The sequence below is a fragment of the Rhynchophorus ferrugineus genome, unplaced genomic scaffold, assembly GCF_030347505.1.
Source record: "Rhynchophorus ferrugineus isolate W39M unplaced genomic scaffold, kcgeb_rfMv2 rfM3, whole genome shotgun sequence".
In the NCBI taxonomy this organism is placed as follows: Eukaryota; Metazoa; Arthropoda; class Insecta; order Coleoptera; family Curculionidae; genus Rhynchophorus; species Rhynchophorus ferrugineus.
In genome coordinates, this window is record NW_027472582.1 from 61747351 (window position 1) to 61769228 (window position 21878).

General features: G+C 28.9%; 1 protein-coding gene across 18 annotated transcripts in view; it reads right to left on the minus strand.

Annotated features, from left to right (window-relative positions):
* Positions 1-1111: 1111 nt before the first annotated feature.
* The window catches only part of LOC143192599 (stromelysin-3), a 39978-nt gene continuing 19211 nt past the window's right edge, over positions 1112-21878 (minus strand). For 2 of the 18 annotated variants that reach the window (XM_076398043.1, XM_076398039.1), the window contains 11 exons: positions 16730-16853; positions 15429-15533; positions 11541-11782; positions 10997-11137; positions 9173-9351; positions 8993-9114; positions 8695-8935; positions 6545-6829; positions 6304-6485; positions 3005-3067; positions 1112-2402 (listed from right to left, as the gene is read on the minus strand). In XM_076398043.1, the coding sequence (XP_076254158.1) occupies positions 3036-3067; positions 6304-6485; positions 6545-6829; positions 8695-8935; positions 8993-9114; positions 9173-9351; positions 10997-11137; positions 11541-11782; positions 15429-15533; positions 16730-16853 (1653 nt within the window). In that variant the 3' untranslated portion in view covers positions 1112-2402; positions 3005-3035. Of the gene's footprint in view, positions 2403-3004; positions 3119-6303; positions 6486-6544; positions 6830-8694; positions 8936-8992; positions 9115-9172; positions 9352-10996; positions 11138-11540; positions 11783-15428; positions 15534-16729; positions 16854-21878 lie in introns of all 18 variants that reach the window. The other 16 variants (XM_076398038.1, XM_076398036.1, XM_076398047.1 and 13 more) reach the window with 10 other exon arrangements.

Sequence of the window (21878 nt, forward strand, 5' to 3'; positions counted from 1 at the left end):
TCTATCACATTTCATAAACGGTACTCTAATATTGGTCTTTTAAATCTCCGAGTTGCTTCACATATCGAGTAATCTTGGTCTTCTTTCGGTTCTGTGGATATTTTTGGAAACAACTCTATTTATATTCTTTAATATTTTGATTTGTCTTATTACTAATTCTATTAAATATTGTTTAAGTAGTAAAGTTCTTAGTAAAAATCAAGTATCCTGGGTTCACGCCCTGAATAATAATTACAATTTGTAATATTAATTTCTGCCAGTAATTCGTTTCCATTTCCAGATCTTATTAATCGTGAACCCCAATAATAAACCTTAGGCCTAATTTTAAAAATAAATCTCTATATTTTTATTGTGTTATTTTGTATCTTGGTGGACAGTAGATTGCTCCTATATTTATTTCACCGCCGATTTTTTCAATGAGAACTATCGTAGTTTGTATGTGTTCTTTCTTAATATCGTCTTGTATGAAATGCTATATATTTTGTTTTGTAACTAGAGCTGTTCCGCCTAGGGCCCGTTCGCTCGGGTGTACTGCCCACCAGTGTAGTGTGTAGTAGTGTAGTAAACACCATAATGAGTCTCCAGTATGAGAAGCTGTACCTATATTATTTGCTCTCACAAATAGTTCTAGTAATTTTATGTGATATTGAAAAATGTACGCCTGTTATAGTTATTAATAGTATAACTTGTTTGTTATATAACAATTCGTTCCAATTTCTTTTTTAGTTTTTACTAACTAGGATTTATTTGGACAAAACCTACAAGGTTAACCTGGTGACCAAACTACAGCCGTCGGCATTAAGCCTACCGATTAACAAGTGTCCAAGTAAAGATCATCCTGGAATGGTTTTATCATTTTTTTCATACACTTGTCAAATATAATACATAAAATATGTACATGGTAAATATGCACATCAACGTCAGTAATCTTGGCAGACTGCTAATGCGAATAAGAAATGCAAAAATAATTTGAAATTGACAATTGACAAGAAGACAATAATATATTAATAAGAGAACACATTTAGCACAAGAAACAATCCAATGTAATACCAAATAATTAAAATATTGAGGAGTCCAAGAGGAATACTGAAAACAAAATTAAACCAAAATATATATTATAAAAATCTTTTATTGCTTTAATCAATATTCTGTACAAATGTAACTAAGCCTATGGTTGGGTGGCAACTGACACACATGAATTTCTAGAGAATCTTCCAAAAATAGGTATTTTTATATATTTTTTAATATAACAATATTTTTATAACCAATAGTGCATATAACAGTTTTTGGTTCAAAAGCTAGCTAAAATAACACTAATTAACATTATTTTGGTAACCTATTACGTAACTAACCGTATTTGGGAAGAAAACAATGCAATAAATACTATTTGTTTAAAAGCTCTTTTACAGATAAATAATACTTTTCTTCTCAATTATTTTTCAATTTATATAATAGCTACATAAAGAAAAACTCGCTCCATTCACACTAACTTTCTCGCATATAAAAATTTAATATATCTAAAGCTTGGAATAGCAAAAAAATTATTTTAAAGAAAATGTTTTCGAAAACAAAATCGACAATACCAAGCACCCTTAGTAAAAAAAAACAAGAGTTGTTGTACAAATAGTTTTACTATCGTAGCACAGTAGAGATCCATATTATAAATGTTTAAATGTATAATAGAGAATGCTTGATATTTAATTTTTTATTCTACTTATATATTAATTTAATATCACATAAACATATATAAGTTTTAATTGTAAATTTCAAGTGATTCTTTCAACAGTTATGAACAAAATGGTGCTATGATGGATGGAAAAGGATCTTTGCTTGCTTGAATGTATTAATTGAGATGGTGAATGAAATGCTGTATATATAATCAGTAAGATTGAGATTTGCGAGTGATTTTTTAAACAATTATGAACAAAACACTGCTATGAAAGGTGAAGAAGAATCTTTGACTGTCTGAGTGTTATGACTGAGATGATACTAGTGAATAAAGTGATATTTATAATGAGTAATATAAATGAGATGTGTAATGACAATGATATCTATCATGATTTTTGTATTCTAATATCATTTTGATGATAACGGTTTATGAATAATGGTATGTTGTTTTTATTGAAAGAATCACATGAGATTTAGCAAGAAAGACAGGCACATTCTAGGGCATTTCGTGATATGTTTCCGAAAACATCAAACACTCAGTCGAAGATTGATTTCGTTTATAAAACGAAAAAAATTGTTTCCTACATTTTATAATATATTAATTAACTGGGTCGCCAGAGAGATTATTATGGCCCAAGCTAGGGGAAATACCACGGAAGATCCATTGTTTCCATCGTCTCCATCTGGCTGATGTAAAGGCGTGTCGTTCGTTGGTGGATCTTGATGATCACCTACTGTAAAATTTGAAATGGTTATTATGGGTCATACAATTTTATCACAGTTCGTTTCTTAAAATATTTCGTTCGTGCATATCTGTGGTAAGTAACATAAAACAAATATGTGTATATAACAAACAGTGTTGAATTTGAATTAACTTAGTGTTGATAGATTTTTAAATGCTTTAAAACCCATCAGATTTCAAACGTAACAGAACTTAATAATCAGTAACTAAGACAAAGATATAATTGCATATAAAAATCGAATAACTATTATTATAAAATAATTTTTTTTGGTATTTATTTTAAGAGAAATCGAAAAGCTTGATGTCGAAAAATGGCAATAATTATGATATATCGTAAGAACTAAATGTAATGATGACTAAATATGATAATAATGACATAATAATTCTTATTATTTAGTAAAGAATATACCAATACCACCTCAAGACTAAATGCTAAAACATATTATACGTAAACATACGTAAATGCTAAACATAAAACATAATATACGCTAATGAAATAACAAAACAAATAAACAAATACTGTTTTAGCAAATAGCTTTATAAAAATGAACCAATGAAAAATTTTACTATATGAACATGAAAGACGGCACATACTTATAAATGGTATCCAGGACGATTGAGAAATTCACTGCCTTCTAGGGATCTTGCGGTAGTTCTCTGGAATGTAGCCAGCTCGGTTAAACATTGACCGAAATATTCTGTTAACAACTAAAAACAACCGTAAGCTATCACTTGCCCCCAAAGCTTCCAGCACTTCTATTTCATATTTGTATTAATTTTATATAGGACTGTTAAAGTTTTCTTGTTAATCGTTTATAATTGTTAATGTAAAGCTACATCTTAAATACACGTAGATATGAATAGTTTGCAAACTAACTATTTTCTTGACTTACAAATCATTAATAACGCTGTTACTTTTACTTCCGTTATATTCTAACAAAACAATATTTGTAATAACCGTTATATGTATACTGGAATTGTTGAAATTTATGATAAAAAAAACTGTGGAGCTAATGCAAGGGATATTGAACATCAGTGAAATAAATGGAGATTAATCATAAAAATAATATTAATTTACCACGTCTTTAATATAGATATCAATTAAAAATATATTTTAGTGGTAAATTAAATATTGATTAGTTTCAACAAGAAATAAAAAACTAGAAATTCCAGAAATTTGAGCTAGTAATATTAATAACAAACTTATATATTGTTCTATCATTAATGAGATAACTTGTTGCCTTGTTTCTAAATAGTGCATTTTTACTAATTTTAAAGAATATTTGTAAGAACTGTTATAGGAACAAAATATCAAGAGCATCAGAGAAATGGACTGAGATTCATATTAAAAATAGTATTAAATTGCTATATCAAGCGTTTTATCATTAATGAAATAACTGGTTGCCTATTCTTTTAAGTATAAACTATTAATGCTCAATAATTTAATTATTTAATAATCAAAAGCCTAATTTTATGTGCATATTTATTATATGTTGTGCATATAGTTATATATGTATAGTTTTTATGCAGATAACATTAACTATCGTTTAATCATACCTTGAATCTTAAAGAATATTTCTAAGCACTGTTATAAGAACAAAATATCAAGAGCATCAGAGAAATGGACTGAGATTCATATTAAAAATAGTATTAAATTGCTATATCAAGCGTTTTATCATTAATGAAATAACTGGTTGCCTATTCTTTTAAGTATAAACTATTAATGCTCAATAATTTAATTATTTAATAATCAAAAGCCTAATTTTATGTGCATATTTATTATATGTTGTGCATATAGTTATATATGTATAGTTTTTATACAGATAACATTAACTATCGTTTAATCATACCTTGAATCTTAAAGAATATTTGTAAGAACTGTTATAAGAACAAAATATCAAGAGCATCAGAGAAATGGACTGAGATTCATATTAAAAATAGTATTAAATTGCTATATCAAGCGTTTTATCATTAATGAAATAACTGGTTGCCTATTCTTTTAAATATAAACTATTAATGCTCAATAATTTAATTATTTAATAATCAAAAGCCTAATTTTATGTGCATATTTATTATATGTTGTGCATATAGTTGTATATGTATAGTTTTTATACAGATAACATTAACTATCGTTTAATCATACCTTGAATCTTAAAGAATATTTGTATATATATTAAAAATAGTATTAAATTGCTATATCAAGCGTTTTATCATTAATGAAATAACTGGTTGCCTATTCTTTTAAGTATAAACTATTAATGCTCAATAATTTAATTATTTAATAATCAAAAGCCTAATTTTATGTGCATATTTATTATATGTTGAGCATATAGTTATATATGTATAGTTTTTATACAGATAACATTAACTATCGTTTAATCATACCTTGAATCTTAAAGAATATTTGTAAGAACTGTTATAAGAACAAAATATCAAGAGCATCAGAGAAATGGACTGAGATTCATATTAAAAATAGTATTAAATTGCTATATCAAGCGTTTTATCATTAATGAAATAACTGGTTGCCTGTTCTTTTAAGTATAAACTGTTAATGCTTAATAATTAATTATTTAATAATCAAAAGCCTAATTTTATGTGCATATTTGTTATATGTTGTGCATATAGTTATATATGTATAGTTTTTATGCAGATAACATTAAATATCGTTTAATCATATCTTGAATAAGGTTAAGGCCTCCAAAAATAATATATCGTATTTCGGACTATTATGACCAAGAAAATAAATTGAATTTAACAATTACCACAATAAAGTAAACGGATGCTTTTTGTCAATAAAGAGACGAAAACTCTAACAGTCATTATTTAGCTATGCTCCATTTTATATACGTCTACAATTACATTTATTTGTACTATTCTCCTTTACCATTCATACCACAAATAGAACTACGAAATTCAAAGAAACTACGAAAAAATTAAGATAAACCCTTCAGCGTGCATAGCTGGGCAGGCAAAGTCCTTTTCAATCGTGCAATTTCCTTCTTCTGACATTCACTAAATATACACATTTAGGGTGATGATGAGTGAAGCTTATATTAATGTTAGTTCTGTTAGTGCTACCACAAACATGCTATAATTCAAAAAATGTATAACATTTTCCCATATTTGTACAGGAAATTATACATTTTTATTAAAATATTTCTATAATAAATCAGTGATCTATTAAGGAACAGTGAAAATCAGTGCGGAAAATAAACAGTAGTAATACCTACTTGATGAAGAGAGCAAAACCGATTTGAAGAATGAATAATGGGATTAGGCTAATATTTGTTAGTAAGTCTATTAGTTGTTCTTCTGGTTAACAATAAATATATTCGAATATTATGAGTCTAACTATAGTTTTAAGTTATTTACTGATACATAACTACAACTTTACTAAAGATATCGAACACAATTGTACTTTTAATTATTACTTTTATAATGGTGGAGTAATTAGTGACAAAATAGTTTCTCATTGTAGCAAATTAAATATTATACTATATAGTATACTATAAAACAAAGTGAAAATTAGTTTGTATTATGTTTGAAAATAAAATAAGTATTATGAAATTGTTTACTATTTTCATTTATTACTATTATTATACTTAAAAAATTATTTCACATTCCAAATGAATAAATTATAATTAGCTTTATTCAGTCTATGATAATTTTGATTAAGCATGAATTAATATATGTAATTGAAACTAATTAACAGCTTTTATCACATCAATGATGCATATTTACTTCTATCTAATGAAATTCTAACATATGAGAAACATTTTGGCTACTATATTACCACCATGCAAAATAATTTAATTTATGTATAAAATATAGAGCATAAATATATCAAAATTTGAACTAATTAGATATTGTTTAAGGTTAATAATAAAGCCTACCTGCGTCTATGTCAAACCCATTATTATCTTGTGGTCCGCTCTCTTCACCAACTAACCAGCCTCTGGACTCACCAGTTGCGACAGTCCCCGAAGGTGCGTTTGAACATCCGAACCACCAATAGGCGGTTGATCTGGGGAATGCCGGTGTTGTTGCATCTACTGCGAAGGCTCTATCATTGAATCTGTCAAAAACATACCAGTTTTAATTTAGTGCTTAATTATTTTACCACCTCGTTGTTACCTATAGTAAGCTCCCGCTTTATAGAAGTAAGTGTATCCGTTCGTCCACTGGAATGCAGCGTCTAAGTTATCAGGGATACCCTCCCAGTTGGATATTGGCTTAGGGAACGTTTTCGGAACTGGAGGTTTTTGAGTAGGATCAAACCTGTAGAATTTACTGCCTTTGAAGAAGTAAATTTTTCCATTTCCACTCCAGACCATCGCTGTATCGATATTGTTCGGAATGCCGCTAAATCCTTCAGAAATGTCCTTGGGGTAATCTCCATCGATTTTTCTACCCTTATACCTAGCAATTATTAAAAAATATTAATGACAATGATTCATAAGTTGGATGGTAATTAACATACATGAAATTATATAGAATGTCATCCAAAACTACATATTTTATATATTTTTTAATATAATATAATACTTTTATAACCACATAAGCCAACTAATTTAAAAAAAATATTAATGACAGTGATATGAATCACTGTGTCAATATTTTTTATTTATAAATTATTAAATATAGCTGAATTAGGATAATAGAGAAGATGATGATGAATATTATTCCATTGCGTCATATACACATAACCTGAAAATTCCTCAGCGTAATAAAGAATACGCGTTTTTTTTGGTTTAAAATTGGCTTATTCATCTACGTAATCTCCATCACCACATAAACATTCCAGCGCCACACCACATTGGCATTTCAATACCACTTTTGTAGAACGATTTATATTTTATCGCAAAATAAGACTCAGTTTCAGGGGTAACTTCTTTATTCGATTAAAATTTCTTACCGGTGAGCATTTTTTTGAATTCTGTGAACTGCCAATACTCTCTGGGAACCAAACCTGGCGAATACGGCGGATAAGGGAGCAATTCGAGGTTCAATTCATGTAATTTTGTCATTATTTTGATTGACTTGCGACACGGTGCATTGCCTTGATAAAACAACATTTTTTTCTTTGCCATACACGATAGTTTCTTTGTAATTTCGGCCTTCAAACGCTCCGATAACGTTATATAATATTCACTGTTGATTGGTATATACCTTTTCAAGATAGTTGATGAATATTACATCACACGTATCCCAAAATACCGAGGCCATAACCTTTCCAGCCGATTGTTGTGCTTTCAGGTACTTTGGATGAAGTTCGCTAGTTTCTGTCCACTTAGATGACGATCGTTTTGATTCCAGAGTAAAGTGATGGATCCATGTTTCATCTATTGTCATATATCGACGCAAAAATGTTTTTGCGGTTTGTTATGTTTAGACATGGCCAAACACTACCCAGAAACACGTTTTTGTTTTTGGTCAACTGCGAGTAAGAGCGGCACCCACATAGTCAAATTATCATGAAATATAAAACCAACATGACCGTTTGTTATCTTCACGATGTTAGCTAACTCACTCAACTTCACTTTTCGATCATTCAAAACAATTTTGAAGATTTTTTTATATTTTCTGGTGTTACCACCTCAATTGTGCGTCTATTGCATTCTACATTATAGGTGTCCCTACGCTCACGTTTGAAGTCAACAAACCAACGTTTAATTATTCTTTCTGATGGAGCGGAGTCTTTATAATACTTTTCAAGCCATTGAACGAAATTTTGCCCATCAAGAAGCACTATAAAATAAAAACACAAAATTGTTTTTAATCCATTGTTTTAAAAACAACTAAAGTAGTGTCAGCCCATGTCAGAAGATTAAGTTATGCTAGAATCTGAATTTTGAGGGTGTTACAATATGTATTATAGTTCAACATAAAGGAGGCCAAATCAAACCAAAAATGCTAGACACATTCAAACTAAAGAAATCATCATGCGAGATCACTATTAAAAACACTGGGATATTTAAGACAAACGTATACAGAAAAATTAATTTCCTACATAACCACAATGTTCTTAATGACGAAATACATGAAAATCTAGTAACAAAAAGTGACTGTCTTTTCAGCTAGAGTAGCTTTTCATGAGAGTGTCGATGTAATATCGACAAATCGCAGAGATATATTGTTATATTGATAATACATTATTAAAAAAGTATGTATAAGTTACAAAATTCTACGAGTCCTTCAAAAGCAAAAAAAACTTCAAGTTAATAAATAAAGCGAAAAGTGATTGTTGATTACTCCCAAAATAAATTAATTTATAAAATTTTTACCTCCAATATTTCGATCCTTTGAAGAAGTAAGTTTTTCCATTTTTGTAGGTAAAGGCGGCATCAATGTTGCCGGGCAGTCCTGGCCATCCTTCTGATATCAATTTTGGATATCCAGTGGCTACACTTTCTTCTGTCAATTTGTAATATTGATCTCCTTTGAAGATGAATGTGTAGCCTTCGGCAGAATTGAATATAGTATCGAATTTCGGGTCCTCACAGAGACCATGTCCTGAAGATGATCCTAAAATGTCATAACAATTTGATCATGTTTCTAATGAAAAAGTATGATATTGACTACCTGGAATTGATTTTGGCGTGTATTTGCTTTCATCTGTTGGTTCAGTATCATCCGGTTGTTTGCTTTTTGATGTTTTCCTCCCATAAAGTGCTTGTATGCCATCAATATCGTCCTGATCTAAACTGTAGATCGACAAAAAAAATTAACACTATGGACAAAAATGATACTAACGAATCTTACTTGAAAATTGGATTGTAGCCCCTGTAGAAAGGAGCCATCAAAGCTTCTCGTACATCAGAATGACTTAGACCTAACGAATGGCCAAATTCGTGAGCAGCTACTTGGAACAAATTGGTACCTCTATAGCTGTTAATTGACCAGCTTTCAGTTGCATCAAAATGAGCATCACCGCCAAAAACCTATCATTTGATTATTATTAATTTATATCCATTACACCTTTGAAAATATCTTGTTGATATTAAAATTTATTTTGTTCCAAATTTATTCTAGTTTTTTTTAGTTTTGTGATGTATAGATAATTTTTGTTTGAATATTGCGTATATTTTGTGTCATATATGTTATTTGTTATAATTTTTTTTGCTAATAATAGTATAACATAATTTATTTTGACACACTATTAAAGCAAACTTATGAAATGTTTGCAGCTATTGTGTTTAATAAATTTTCTAACCTACAACAGAACAATTTTTGTTTGAAATTAATTATTCGTATTATAATGGAATTTTATAAAGCTTTTTGTTTTATATTGCCATTTGAAAAGTTTTTTTTAACTGTTATGGTGTTGTTAGCGATTAATTATGATATGAACTGCGGATATGAACTCCACTCAAATACGTTTGAACAGACAAACTATAATATACAAAATAAATCAGTTATTTAAAAGGTTTGAAATAGTAGTGTTCGAACCATGGCATTGAAAATGAAATTTACCATGATCTTATCATAAAAATCAGTGCAATCAGTAAATAAAAGAAAATCATATTCAGCAATGCTACATATTGCAGCTAGTTGCTGTATAGTGTATGCAAAAATAATCTTTTCGGAGGTTCGAACACCCATAAATACTTAAATAGTATATATGTAACATAACAAGTACGTATTAAGACACAACAGACATACACATTCAATTTACAATCACAATTAGGAATTTCTGATCTTAAACTATTTATTATTGAGTCAATATTTTATCATTGATGATTTTGCATTGGTTAGGCTAGGAAAAAACTAATTTCGGTTTTCATCAATACATGACTTTAAACTCGCAGATCTCTAGTAATACTTATTCAAACAATTTATATTATAGCGCATTTAGAGAGACCACGGAATATTTTCAATATAAAGGCATGGCCATTCGTCCACTGAGTCAAAAATTATTGAACTTTAAATATTAATATTGGTATATAATAAGATTATATTGGCAAAATTTTCGGAACACGGAACGCAACTTCATTGGAAATTATATGATGTTGGAATCATTGGAAAACAGTGATGAGAAAATCGATGATTATTTCATCTCGTGCCATCGCTATGAAACTAAACATGGGCCATCAAACAGGATACCAAAGGAAAGTTGATACTTGGGTTTCACTTGAGCTGATATCAATGGACTGAGTGTGATTTTGTGAATTATTGCTGAAAGGAACTTGAACTATTTTTGAAACAATTGATTAGGACTGATCTATGACATGTATAGATTATGTATGAGAATAGTGTGCGAAAAAGATCGTAGTTAAACAAGAGGAAGCTCAACAAATGATTGCAAAGTCCTCATTGACATCAAGGAAGGTGATACTTGAATATTGAGAGCGATTCGTTAAGTTCTGTACACTATACGACTATTACTTACTCCCGTCTCAACAAAAATTTTTAATTATTCAAATTTTTTGCCAAAAGTCACTTGGTTCACTTTTTCGTCCAAACATCTCATTTCGGAGACAATCGATTAAAACGGCGCATATGTCGATTAATGTTTCAAATTTTTATAAATAACCGAAATGCATTTTTCCCCAACCGGTTATGTAAAGGTGGTTGTGTAACACTTACTTTTCCAGGGTTATATGTTGGAGGGTTAGGATGATACCAGCCAACAAAATATGGGTTGTACCATGGAAGGCTCTGATGATTTGTACCAACACCGAGTTTGTACATGTGCTGCGAGCTTGTTAGGTATTGTGATTCCGGGGGCTGAAGTGCATTGGTGTAGATATTGTAAATGATTGATGTGTAAAAAAATCGTGCAGTAATAAATAGCGTCCAGTATAGTAAGATATGATAGTGTGTGAATGAAAATGTGTGTTAATACATGTAATTTTGTGGTTAGCATGCAGAAAAAGATGGAAACGATATTATTTAGTCGTTTTAATCATTAGATACTATATTAATAAGTATTTCAAAATCAAAAAGGAGGATATACCATCTTGTATGTACAATATGTAATATTTTCTATAGACTGACTCGAATAATAATTGAAAACAAATTTTGAGGAAAACAAATAGGAAACAATGAACAAACAAATAAGTAAGCAGAAGAAAAAACAATAAGCGAAGACAAACAACGGAACAGGACACAATTTAGGTTCGGTACTCACGGGAAAATAGGCGTGAGCGAGGGTACCACCGGGTCCATCGAATGGATCGCCGTCTCCGTGTTCTCCGCTCTCGAATCGGATCTCGATGTGAACTTGGCCAGTTTTCGGAGTGAATGTGAGATCGGTGAATTCGCTCCACACGTTGAAAGCCCGTTGGATTTCGGCATCGACCTCGGCCCGTTTCAGCTTCGGCGGATACTTGGAAATCTTGTAGCTCAAATTTTTTACTTTCCATCTGCTACCTAAAAATATTAAATTAATGATTAATTAAAGTCTTAGTACGTCTTCATCAACAAAAATATTTGAAAAAATTAAAGCCATTATAAAAACATTAATAAAGCATCACATAAATTATAGCAAATACTAAAACTCGTCGAATCTGTCATAATTTAGTAGAATTCTACTTGATTAAACGATTATAGTATTTTTGTCATATATAACTCAGTAATAATAGAGAATATGTAAAAACCATTGGAAAAATTAATTAAATGGGGCTCAAGATGGGTGGCATATCAATTGATTGACAAGCAAATAAAAAATCGAAAGATAGTCTCTGAAATTCTGCTTCAAAGGTATGATGGGAAGTTATTTCTGCATCGAATAGTAAAAGTGGACTTATTAAGCACAAAAAATCATGGTTGTCACCTGGCGAAGCCGGCCGATCGACTCCAAAGCCAAATAGTTTTGGTCGCCAGACAATGCTCTGTGTTTGGTGGGACCAGAGTGGTACAGCGTATTACAAAGTATTGAAACCTGGTGATATAGTTAATAGTAATCTCTATCGACAACAAATGATCTGAAAATGAAATTCAAATGAAATGAAAACTGATTTTACAGCACGATAACGTGGATAAAGGAAGAGTTGAAAGCACTTGAATGGGTCATGTCATCGCACCCGTCGTACTCTCCAGACATTGCTCAGGTCGACTATCAACTTCTGGCATCAATTGGACACAAGCTTGCAGAGCAGCACTTTTTCGAATCCAATTTCGAAGAAGTTAGAAAAGGTCTCGATGAATGGTTTTGCTTAAAGGACAAATAGTAGGGGAGGCATCCATAAATTATCTGAACATTGGATGATATATATAAAGTGAAATGGGCAATATTTTAAATAAATTAATTTTTCCATTTCCCTGAAAATGTTGTTTTTTTCTCGCAAAAACCGGTATCGATTTTCCAATACAGTTAGTATACCAAATATTGGAATAGTTTCGATATCTACTACAAGAACTTAAAACAATTACATCATGATAGTACTGGCAAATTGTTTAATTATTAGCCTGCGACAATAAAATCGTAAGAAAATTATAGAAAACTTAAAGGATTTCTAAACTCTCCTAATACTTAGCTTCTATAGGTAGCCATAGAACTCCTTTGGGTATAGTGATACATTTGTATTGTATATAACGTAGGAAATAATAAATATAGCCACAGTAAAATAATAACGGAAAAACAATAAAGAAAGTAGACTAAAAAGTAATAAGGATAGTCTATTAGAGTCGATGATCTTAAGTGAGATGATCAATCTCGCTGAAAAATCTCCCAAAAGACTGCTTCTTGTGTCTTAAGTGTTTCATGACATCCGATTGAAGTCGACTGAAGATAAATAAAGCACAGCCCGTAGCATAGATACCATAGTAACTAAATAATTAATAATATGATATTATTTGTTATCATCGGCTTCCTTGATATAATTGCCACAAAATGAGTTAATACATTAACATTCATTAACCTCAAAAATGTTTCATTACTCACAGTCGTTATGTAATAGTTCTTTTATTTTTACTATCAATGTGAGAGGTCACTTTAGGTTATGGTTTTAAATTTTGAATGTATATTTTTTGCAATAAACCTTAAATATAAATATTTATAGTAAAATCACATTGAATGAATTGTTGAATCAAAATACTGACAGATAATTATTTATTTAAACAATAAACTAAAATATATCAAATAATGACTAATGCCACTTATCATAATCTGACTCAGGCGCTGCGATTCTAAATTTTTCCCGGGTGTTTCTTAATTAGATGAATCACATTTAATATTTGCAAAAACAAATCAAATTTGAATGGTTGTGATAAATAGTATTTTTAACTTTTGATTATAAGTACAATTGAGACATTTATCATTTTAAATAATGTATTCTAATATTATTAATTATTATATTTAATAACACATTTTTTCATTATTTTATTTATTTCAGAATATTAACATGCGGCAACGTTGCGAGGTTTTGACCTCATACATTTACATGACGTAAGTTCATTGTTATTGTGAATAGACTTGTAAGCTAGAAGCAGATAAGATATAATAAAGATGTGTTGAACAAACCTCGTATTATAACTGCTGACGTAATTTTTAAATTATATATCAGAAAAACATGTTAAACAGTAGTTTGAAAAATTCTGTTCACATCAGCCGAAATTTGATCAAGTTGCAGGTATTCGCTGACAAATAAAAAATGTTTATACGAGAACTTTTTTCTAGAAGTGTTCTAAGAACCGAAAGTTTCAAGAGAAACATTCAACTCGGTGCAACTGAATACAAGGTGTAACAGGGAAGAAAGCTAGTTTTAAAATTAACCACGCCATTTGTTTTTATTCCTAGTTTTGACTAAATCTTTTTGCCTGTTGGTGTATTAATTGAATTGATAATAACAAAACGTGGATTTAGCAGAAATTTATAAAAATATATTGCATAATACCTTAGTTGAACGTTTACATGAAACTTTATGTTCAGTGTAATAATAAATTGTTAATAACAAAATTGGCTAAAGCGGGTGAAAAATATGATTAATTGGTCATTAACCTTTATCGCAATTTAAACGTTTATTTTTATTCTTAAATAAAACTGGGAGCTGGTTTTAAGATTTTTGCAAATTCGTTATTTCGATACAATTCATCCGATGCAAAAACCTACCGATTTTTAACGGAATTTCTATATCGTAACATAAACCCGCGGCAATACAATGATTCGTATTTTACTAGATTTAATCGACCGTATATCCCACCATTAGTAAGTGATAAATACAAAGGAAATAAGATCTAAAAAAATAAAACGTTTATATCGTTATACAATATTTTATGTTTTATTTTGACAATATTCTGTTTCAATTTTCACAAAATGCTTATCATCAATTATTAAAATTGAATTATATCTCTAAAATAACTGTATTTAATAAAATAACATAATTGTGTTATTACTTATTTATTTATTGAAAGTCATACCTTGGCTTCAACCATGATTATCTTATTATATTATTTTAATTATATAATTGATATTTATATTAATTCTACTAAATTAACAACAATGGAGCATTAACATGTAGCTATCTATAAAGATTACTTTACACATCTACAACTTTATTCTTTGATGCTCTAATAATGTTGATGTTCATTAGTTCTACAAAAAATAAATATATTCAACAAAATTAACTTTAACTCAGAGCAAAAACCATTGCGGCAAGTGTAGGAGAAACTGACAAAACACATGTAGATTTTTAGGCCCCAATAAGTATATTATCACATAAATATAAGAACATATTGAACTATTGGACGAAAGCCTAGCTGAAAGTCTCAAAAAACTTTCAGACAGTTTGGCAGTTCAGCATTCAATTTCCAGGTATTAACACAAATATTAATAATATTTGCCTTTTTACTGAATATCTGAACTTTTGTCTATGTTTATTTTATGTTTGTAATTGTAACCATGAGTAAGACTAAATATCTTCTGGTATAATAAATCTACTTCAATAATAACAATATAAACGGAAAATCCACACAATCTTATCGGTATCTTAATTTAAATAAACGAAATACGCGCATGACAGAAAATGATTCATTAATTTTATTCTATATTAATTATAATTATTATCACTGTTCTTACCTTGTAAAGCATATCTTTTCGCTCGGTTGGCTCCTGTCCCTACTTTATCTTTCACACCGCATCGTGGCATCTCCATTGTTTGTAGTGTTTCCTTGTCTAATTCACCTATAAAATATCCAATATTATAATAAATTATCGTGATACAACTACCAGTTACGTTCATTTACAATAATTGTGGTGAAAAATGTTCAGTCAGACGAAACCGCGCATAATCATTTGAAGATTCCAATGTCGTGCTAATTGTAATAACATAAATTTTATATAATTTTTTCCGCCAATAGGTCTAAACTACGTATTTATAGTGGGTTAAGGTTTCTACCAGCACGCATATTAATTTTATTGCAACATGGCATAATACTTAAACGTTTATCTTTGCCCTGTGATAAAATGTGAATTGTTCTTTAGGCCATGCTGGTTTAAAATTTCAACAATATGTTAATTTGGTTTTGTATGAAGAAATGGATTTAGTTTATATATATATATATATATATATATATATATATATATATATATATATATATATATATATATATATATATATATATATATATAGTTTTACACATAATTTGAATGATAAAATGAGACTAAAAAATCGTATTGTTAACTATGCTATTTTTAACAACACCAATAAATATTCAGTTTTCCAAAATTTTTCATAATAAACGAGATAAGACTTTAATTGTCCATATATTTTTAGTGATTTTCATTTGATTCATATATAGTCCGGTTCAGCAGTACTGTTACTAAATTAAATCAAACTAAATGTATTTCTTAATGATTATTGCAAAATCTGAATAATTCAACTCATATATGCTTATGACGATGAAATAAAAAGTTAAATTTATACGATATTTAAAACTGATTTTTGAAATTTAAAAACTACAATCGTTTGTCTAAATCTAATTGAATATAAATAGAACAGCATTTCCCTGTATCTATTGATTTAAAATTTAAATTTAAATTTTCAAAACCTCTGCCTGAACATATGCAGCTGATACATTTAAATCATCAACAATAAAAAAATCATTACACTGTCTCTGTTTACATATAATTTGTAATGCAACAAAGATTGAACATCAATTATTAGTCACTGATTTAAATTGATGCAACATCATCTGACTAAGCAGTACGATACTTAAAAATATCTACAAAAGGTGATGCACAGTGGTGATAACTAAATGCACCTATCGCTAAAAATGAATATGACCGTTACAGGAGGTTAAGAAGGAAACTACAAATATGATCTAAATATTAATTATAATGTTATAAAAGAGAAAATTAAATCATTTAATCGTACTTACCAGTTACTGGTATACCCGCAAAACTTTGAAATTCTTCAATAGCTTTCTTGTAAGTGTTCTCGTCCACGAGTTGACTAGAATTGGCCTTGAGTGGTCCAAAGTAACCATACTGAGAGAGATATAACTGCAAAAAAATACAAAATTATAATAAAAATAAAAATGTGAAAACTATATTAGTAACGATCGTTATCTTTGTTGAAATCTATTTATTGTTGATTTAAGTCATTAGGTGACACAAATGTGAAATCCAGGACACTAACAAAAAACCAAAACACCCAATAATTCAAGGTTAGATTAGGAGTTTACGAAAGTGAAACAGTATGAACCGTAGTTATACGAAAAAGCAAACAAAAGTATTGTTTGCACTGATATAGTGACAAATTAGTGATAAGCGTTGCTAGAATAAATACATGATTTAAAATTTGCGCTTACTTTACCATGAACTACTAGCTCAAATATTAAGTAGACCATTTGCTACATGGTCTTATATATACAAAATTCTACATTTCAGTAATAATTGTTTGTGTTACAGCTAGTTCTGTAATGTCTGGAAATATGTAAATGTTATTTGAATATTAGATACATCTTGCAGTATTAACTAAAACAAAAACAGTAACATTTGAAATATTTTTATATTATATCTATTTCACAATCTATCCCAATCAAATGCTGGTGAAACCTTAGATGCATTTGTAACATGTGACTACTTTTATGAAGCATATATCAACAGTTCTACAAAATTTCTAAACATCAAATCTAAATAGGTTAATAAGAATTAATTATATAGATTGCTTTATTGACTTAAACCCAAGAGGGATTCATTGATTGATTAACTAGCTAGTTCAATGTCAAAATAAGTGAACTGGAAGCTTACTTTACTGCCGATGAAAATTTTAATCTATTACAATAACATCAAGAGCATTTGTTGCATAAACAAAATATCTACAAGTCCAAGATCAGCAGAACTGGATAAAATATATATTATGCTTTAATTAAAATATAAATTAATAAATACTATCTTAAATACTATCAAAATACAAAATATGTTTAAGTCTTGTATTTCGAATATAAAAGACAGAATCAGTCAGGTGTTGCGTTATGTCAATTCAATGAAATAATCGAGTCCAACCTACTAATCAGTAAAAGAAGTACTCGTATTTCCTTTCATGAACATTATTTTTCTAAATGTACTATCAGTAAAAGAGCATCTATTTCAGTTACAGGTAATACTACCCAACTCTGAAGATCAGTCAGGTTATTTGGAGTATTTAGAGGCGTGTGATCTGTTGTGAACAACAAAAACTAAAAGAAAACATAAATATTAAGCGCCAGCGACTATAAACAACATGCTTGAACTGAAAATGGAAGGAAACATTCCTGTATTATTCCAAAATAATAATTTTCGGTATAACAAAAATATTTACAATTACTCCAAAGAGAATTTCATTTTAAATAAACTATACTTTCGTCAGAAAAAAAATGTTATATTTTTCGGAATTGATTCAGAATGTTATATCATAATCACATAATTAACTAGTTAGTAATTAACAAATAATTACTATAACACACAAAAATTAAGAAATTGTACTGAGAATTTAGAGATTATCACAATTTCACTGTAAAATAAATAGTAGTATATATGGCAATCATCTAAAGTAATATTCATGTGATTAATTAAAACCCTGATTGATAATTTTCTTCAATGGGACTTGTCCGTCCGTATTTAAATTCTGCAATTCGCCTGAAGAACAATTTCTAATGCGTGACGGCATTCGATGCATTGTAGTTTATTGTTTTGATTTTTTTATTAAAGTTAAATAATGCCAAACAACACATACCTGTAATACACAAATAAAGAAGTGGTGACATTCTTATCCATGCATTAACCCACAATGACGTACATATTTTCACGAGCACAATGTTTGATATTCTTGTTTCCTTCATTTGCATATCAAATATTATATTGTTGTTCCAGTAGTTCCGTTATACACGTGCTGTCAATTTTAATAGGCAATTATATTATGCGATGTCCAAAACACACATGGAAAAAAAATCATAATCACGACAACCATCAAAAACATGATGGTTTAATTGTGTGTTTGTGTTTTTTTTTTCGTTCGAAACGAGGGAAATGATCATTTAGAACCCATTTTTCAAAGAACGTCCTAACATTAATATTTCATTATTATACTATAGCGAAGGCCGTGACTTCCTGCATTTATAATTAGTAACAACAAATAGCATACACCTCTATATATGATTTTTGTCAAACAATGCTTATTAATGTTTAATACAGATGTTAATTTTCGAGGAAGAATTATAAAAACATTCAATGTTGTCGCAACTTGATCTAGCCTTAACTTCCATGATCAACCAATCATATCCTTTTAGATACTTCTTTAAATCCAAATACATAATATTTAATTATTACTTTTTATTTTCTACCTCGAGCGATTACAACTTTGATATTAAGATTTTCTTGAAAATCAAATGTTTTTGTCTCTATACTGTATCAAGATAATTCAATATAAATGTCTTGTGAACCTGAAAATATAACTAGATGGTAAACAAAGACTGAAGGACAAAGCGACTTTTTTTGGATTGCAAACTATCTTAGATCAAAAAAGTATCTTGGATAATTTGACTAATCAGATTATTTTGTTGCCATAACAAAACTTTAATATAATATTGGTTCTGCTAGTTTATTTTTTGAAATTAGTGGTGTTTATACTATTAGATGTGTTCTTACATCGAACAAACTCATGTGTCTTATCAGTTTTCAATATACAATCAAATAATGATATTACCATCTGGATAAAAGTGTACATATTTATTTGCAGAAAGTCCTGAGTTCATTCACAAGATCTGAAAATTCTATATAACATTGCATCTGTAACGGCAAAACGATTATTTAAATGACATTAACAAAATTTCATAATACGTATACAGGTTTCCTCAAAATCACTTTAATATCGTATTATTGGATAATAGTTGGAATATAAACTGGATAATTTCATTCTGCACACAATGTTCAAAAAATGCAAGAGAAAGAAAATATGCATAAAGAAACACTTATGTTGGAGAAACGCTGACTGAAATGTGATTTTCAAGTATACTTTTAATAACAACATAAAGGATGCCCCACCCCATATTAGTAAAACCATTTATTAAAACTTCTATATAAAAAGCGCCTTCTCTACTAACATTACTATATAATTTAGTGATAATTTTTCGTGAGTGAATGATATATATGAAATATATATCAATATAAACAGCATATTTTTAACGAATTTATGTACTGTATTTGTAAACTTTACTTTTAGATCAAGCAACTAATTAAAAGTTTAAGTATAAAGGAACCAACGACTATATAACGTATGTGACCTTTAAAACGTAGTCATTATTTTATTGCAGTATCTATATTTACATCCAACAGTTTATAAGGAATGAATGATTCATGCCTACCATCAAAGATATAGTTTATAGAAGACACTGTGTGTGTGACATTGCTGAAATGACTGTGCATTAAACGATTTCCGGCTGGCTTGATGACTTTTTTCATGTTCAGAGATAAAAATCACTAATAGGATTATGTGTTAACATATCTTGTAGTTGTGTGTTTGTTAATGAATCATCTTTCTCGATGTTATTAATAATAATAACCCAAGTAAAGCTTAATATCTAAAATGTATCATGAATATTAAACTCTAAAATCTGGTCAGGTGGACTTTATAAAAGGCAAAACATGTTCGATTGTTAAAGTGTTTATGAAAAATATGCTTTCGTTATTATAAGATCAATGCCATTATTTATAAACCAGATAAATATTATTTTTACAGATGATTTATGTTTTTTTTTTGGATTTTAAATAATCTTTAACATTTAGTATATATGTATATTAAAATAATAAAAACAAAATTCATAACTTAGATGTAAGCTATGAATGATTTCAAAATTACTGATCTGTTATAACAAATAAAGACGAAAATTAAATTATTTTTGTTTAAACATTTGATTCTGACTAATGTATTTAAACTATATTCGTCAAAATAGTCAAGAAAAGTTTGATTTAATTTTCATTTCAAAAAAATTTTAATCTTTTTAAAAATTTATAATTTTAATCCAAAATTTTTTTTATATTAATATATGTTAATCTCCAATCCTAACTTACCACATTTCAGCGTGAATGAGAATAATTAATTTAATGAGTAATGTTAATGATATGTGACTCATATGGTTTACGCAATAAAAACTTGTATAATTTTTCTAATATGATAAAATGTATCCAATTTTTCAATTGTTTATAATCAGTAGTGTTACTGGCTCGATATCACGAAAGCTACAATCACTTCGGTAATGATCAATATTAATCGATGCTGGTGGAATAATAAGACGGTAACATTAACCTTGACGTACAATAGTCAGCATACATCAGTACCAGTCGCCAAAAAGCACCGTATGGTGATTTACTCGTGATGGTACATGATACTTCTTGTTATTCTAAATGCGATTACAGTATTAATGACCGTTGTATAGTGTATTAGCGTAAAACATGTAATTAGTCATGAAATCCAGTAAGAGCAACACCAAAACAATAATAAATTCACATCAGGCCGATCATTTATTAACATGAGATAAAGATCTGTAGGGATGCACACTGTTTTATTAGTAATATATGTAAACATGTAGCATTAAACATGTTTTTAAAAAAAATGACGCATGTTCGGCATTATAACTTTCTTTTTGAATTGTTTTTGTTGGAATAATATGTTCAAACGTTAATGATGTTATTTTATATATCAGAGAATAATCAATTCTACAAGTACTAGATATATAAGAGCTGAATGGAGCCTGTTGAGAGATTACCGTAAACAATAAATCTGGGGTTATATAATAGAGCATGCTGCAAGTTATCGTATGCTAGTATGTTAAACATAATAATGATTTTAATGTTTAGTAATTTTAATTATATTAGGCTTAAGGCAGTGAATATAATCTTTATACAAACAAAGTTATCATTGCACAAATATAAAGCTACGTATTCAACAGGTATGTTGATATTATTCAAATCATTCACATATAGGGCTATATTTTTTGAACATATTTGATAAGTTGCTTTAAAGTCTGTACAAATAAGTAAATAACAAGT